The 1,542-nt window shown below is 40.3% G+C and overlaps 1 protein-coding gene across 5 annotated transcripts in view; it reads right to left on the bottom strand.

Annotated features, from left to right (window-relative positions):
* The window catches only part of LOC118423400 (glutamate receptor ionotropic, kainate 2-like), a 37,748-nt gene that overhangs the window by 2,778 nt on the left and 33,428 nt on the right, over positions 1-1,542 (bottom strand). For 3 of the 5 annotated variants that reach the window (XM_035831540.1, XM_035831535.1, XM_035831537.1), the window contains exon 14: positions 317-545. In XM_035831540.1, coding sequence (XP_035687433.1) covers positions 317-545 — 229 coding nt within the window. The remainder of the gene's footprint in view (positions 1-316; positions 546-1,542) is intronic. The other 2 variants (XM_035831536.1, XM_035831539.1) reach the window with 1 other exon arrangement.

Below are 1,542 nucleotides of genomic sequence, written 5' to 3'. Positions count from 1 at the left end.
GACAGAAATGTTCAATATGTTACTATCATGTCCTGCTGATATATCTGCCTATGTCGGTCAATTTATATATAACTCATTAAAAAAACGTGACAATATTATACTATCATGAACCAGCACATAATGATAGCCTGATTGTAAATATTATATACCATGTGTAAAATAGATTAGTCTCTTAGATTTTTAGATACAAGTAACTCATGTAGTGTTCTGTTCTATATGTATTGTATGTTCAAGTTGCCAAACACTGTATCCTCTACAGTTGTCGTGCAATAAAGTTCTCTTCTCTTCTAAACTACATTCATTGCCTTAGCCATACCATTGGGTGTCCCTATTCCATATCCCTTTGAATCCAGTGGTCCACCTATCTGGGTCAGGTTGCAGGATTTTCTTCTGACGTACTCGTTCATAGTAGACTCTAGGAGAAAGGCGTAGTTTCCATTGAGAACTCTGAGGATCCCCTCTTCCACGGTTTTGGTGAACGGACTCGGCTCTACCGTATTCATGAATGCCCACATCTTCTGGTAGGTTGGCACTTTTGAGTTCTGCTAAGATATGAAAAAGGGAAAAAAGCCTGGATGAAAATCATTTTACTGAAATGAAGATGACATAGCCATGAGGTCATAAGCACGTGTGTTTACGATTTACATGTACAAGAAGGAAACACAACCCTTAGAATATCAAAGGAATAACAAACAATGTCAGTAGTCAACAATCATCACGATAACCGCAAATGAGGTCATGAGGTATGGCTCAGCTGGACATTGATTTTAAATTTTGACCATAAGTAGAATTAAATCACAAATCTTCGTACATCTGCAGTTCTCCGTTACTTACCAAGAACGGTCAATGATTATCAGATAATTGAATGTGTAGAACTTCTTTTATATCCCCGTGGTTTTAGAATGTGTTTTGATTACACGTACGTAATCTAAGACGACAAACTTAAGGCCATACCACTCTTCATCCATTTATCCAGCTATGTATCCATCCATTTATCCATCCATGTATCCGTCCATGTATCCATCCATTTATCCATCCATGTATCCATCCGTGTATCCATCTATCCATCCATCCATTTATCCATCCATCCGTTTATCCATCCATCCATCCATCCATCCATCCATCCATCCATCCATCCATCCATCCATCCATCCATCCATCCATCCATCCATCCATCCATCCATCCATCCATCCATCCATCCATCCATCCGACCGACCGACCGACCAACCAACCAACCAACCAACCAAACAAACGAACAAACAAACTAACAAAGAACGAACAAACAACCTACTAACGTACCAACCAACCGACCAACCAATCAAACAACTGACCAACCAACCAGATCAATCAAGCAATGAAATCACCCATCAAACCGACCGACCAAGCCAACCAATGAAACCAAGCTACTGGATAACACGAATTCAAAAGGATCTAAGCTCTCCACGAAAATGGACCACATTAACAGTATCAAACTCGCACAAGGAAAACTTTTCTGGGCGAGCTGGGGCCCTCCCTCGAAAAGCCAATTTAAACCCAGGGTG

Source organism: Branchiostoma floridae, chromosome 9, assembly GCF_000003815.2.
Source record: "Branchiostoma floridae strain S238N-H82 chromosome 9, Bfl_VNyyK, whole genome shotgun sequence".
NCBI lineage: Eukaryota > Metazoa > Chordata > Leptocardii > Amphioxiformes > Branchiostomatidae > Branchiostoma > Branchiostoma floridae.
Note: the sequence above shows the minus strand (reverse complement) of the source record. Positions and strands in the feature narration are given on the sequence as shown.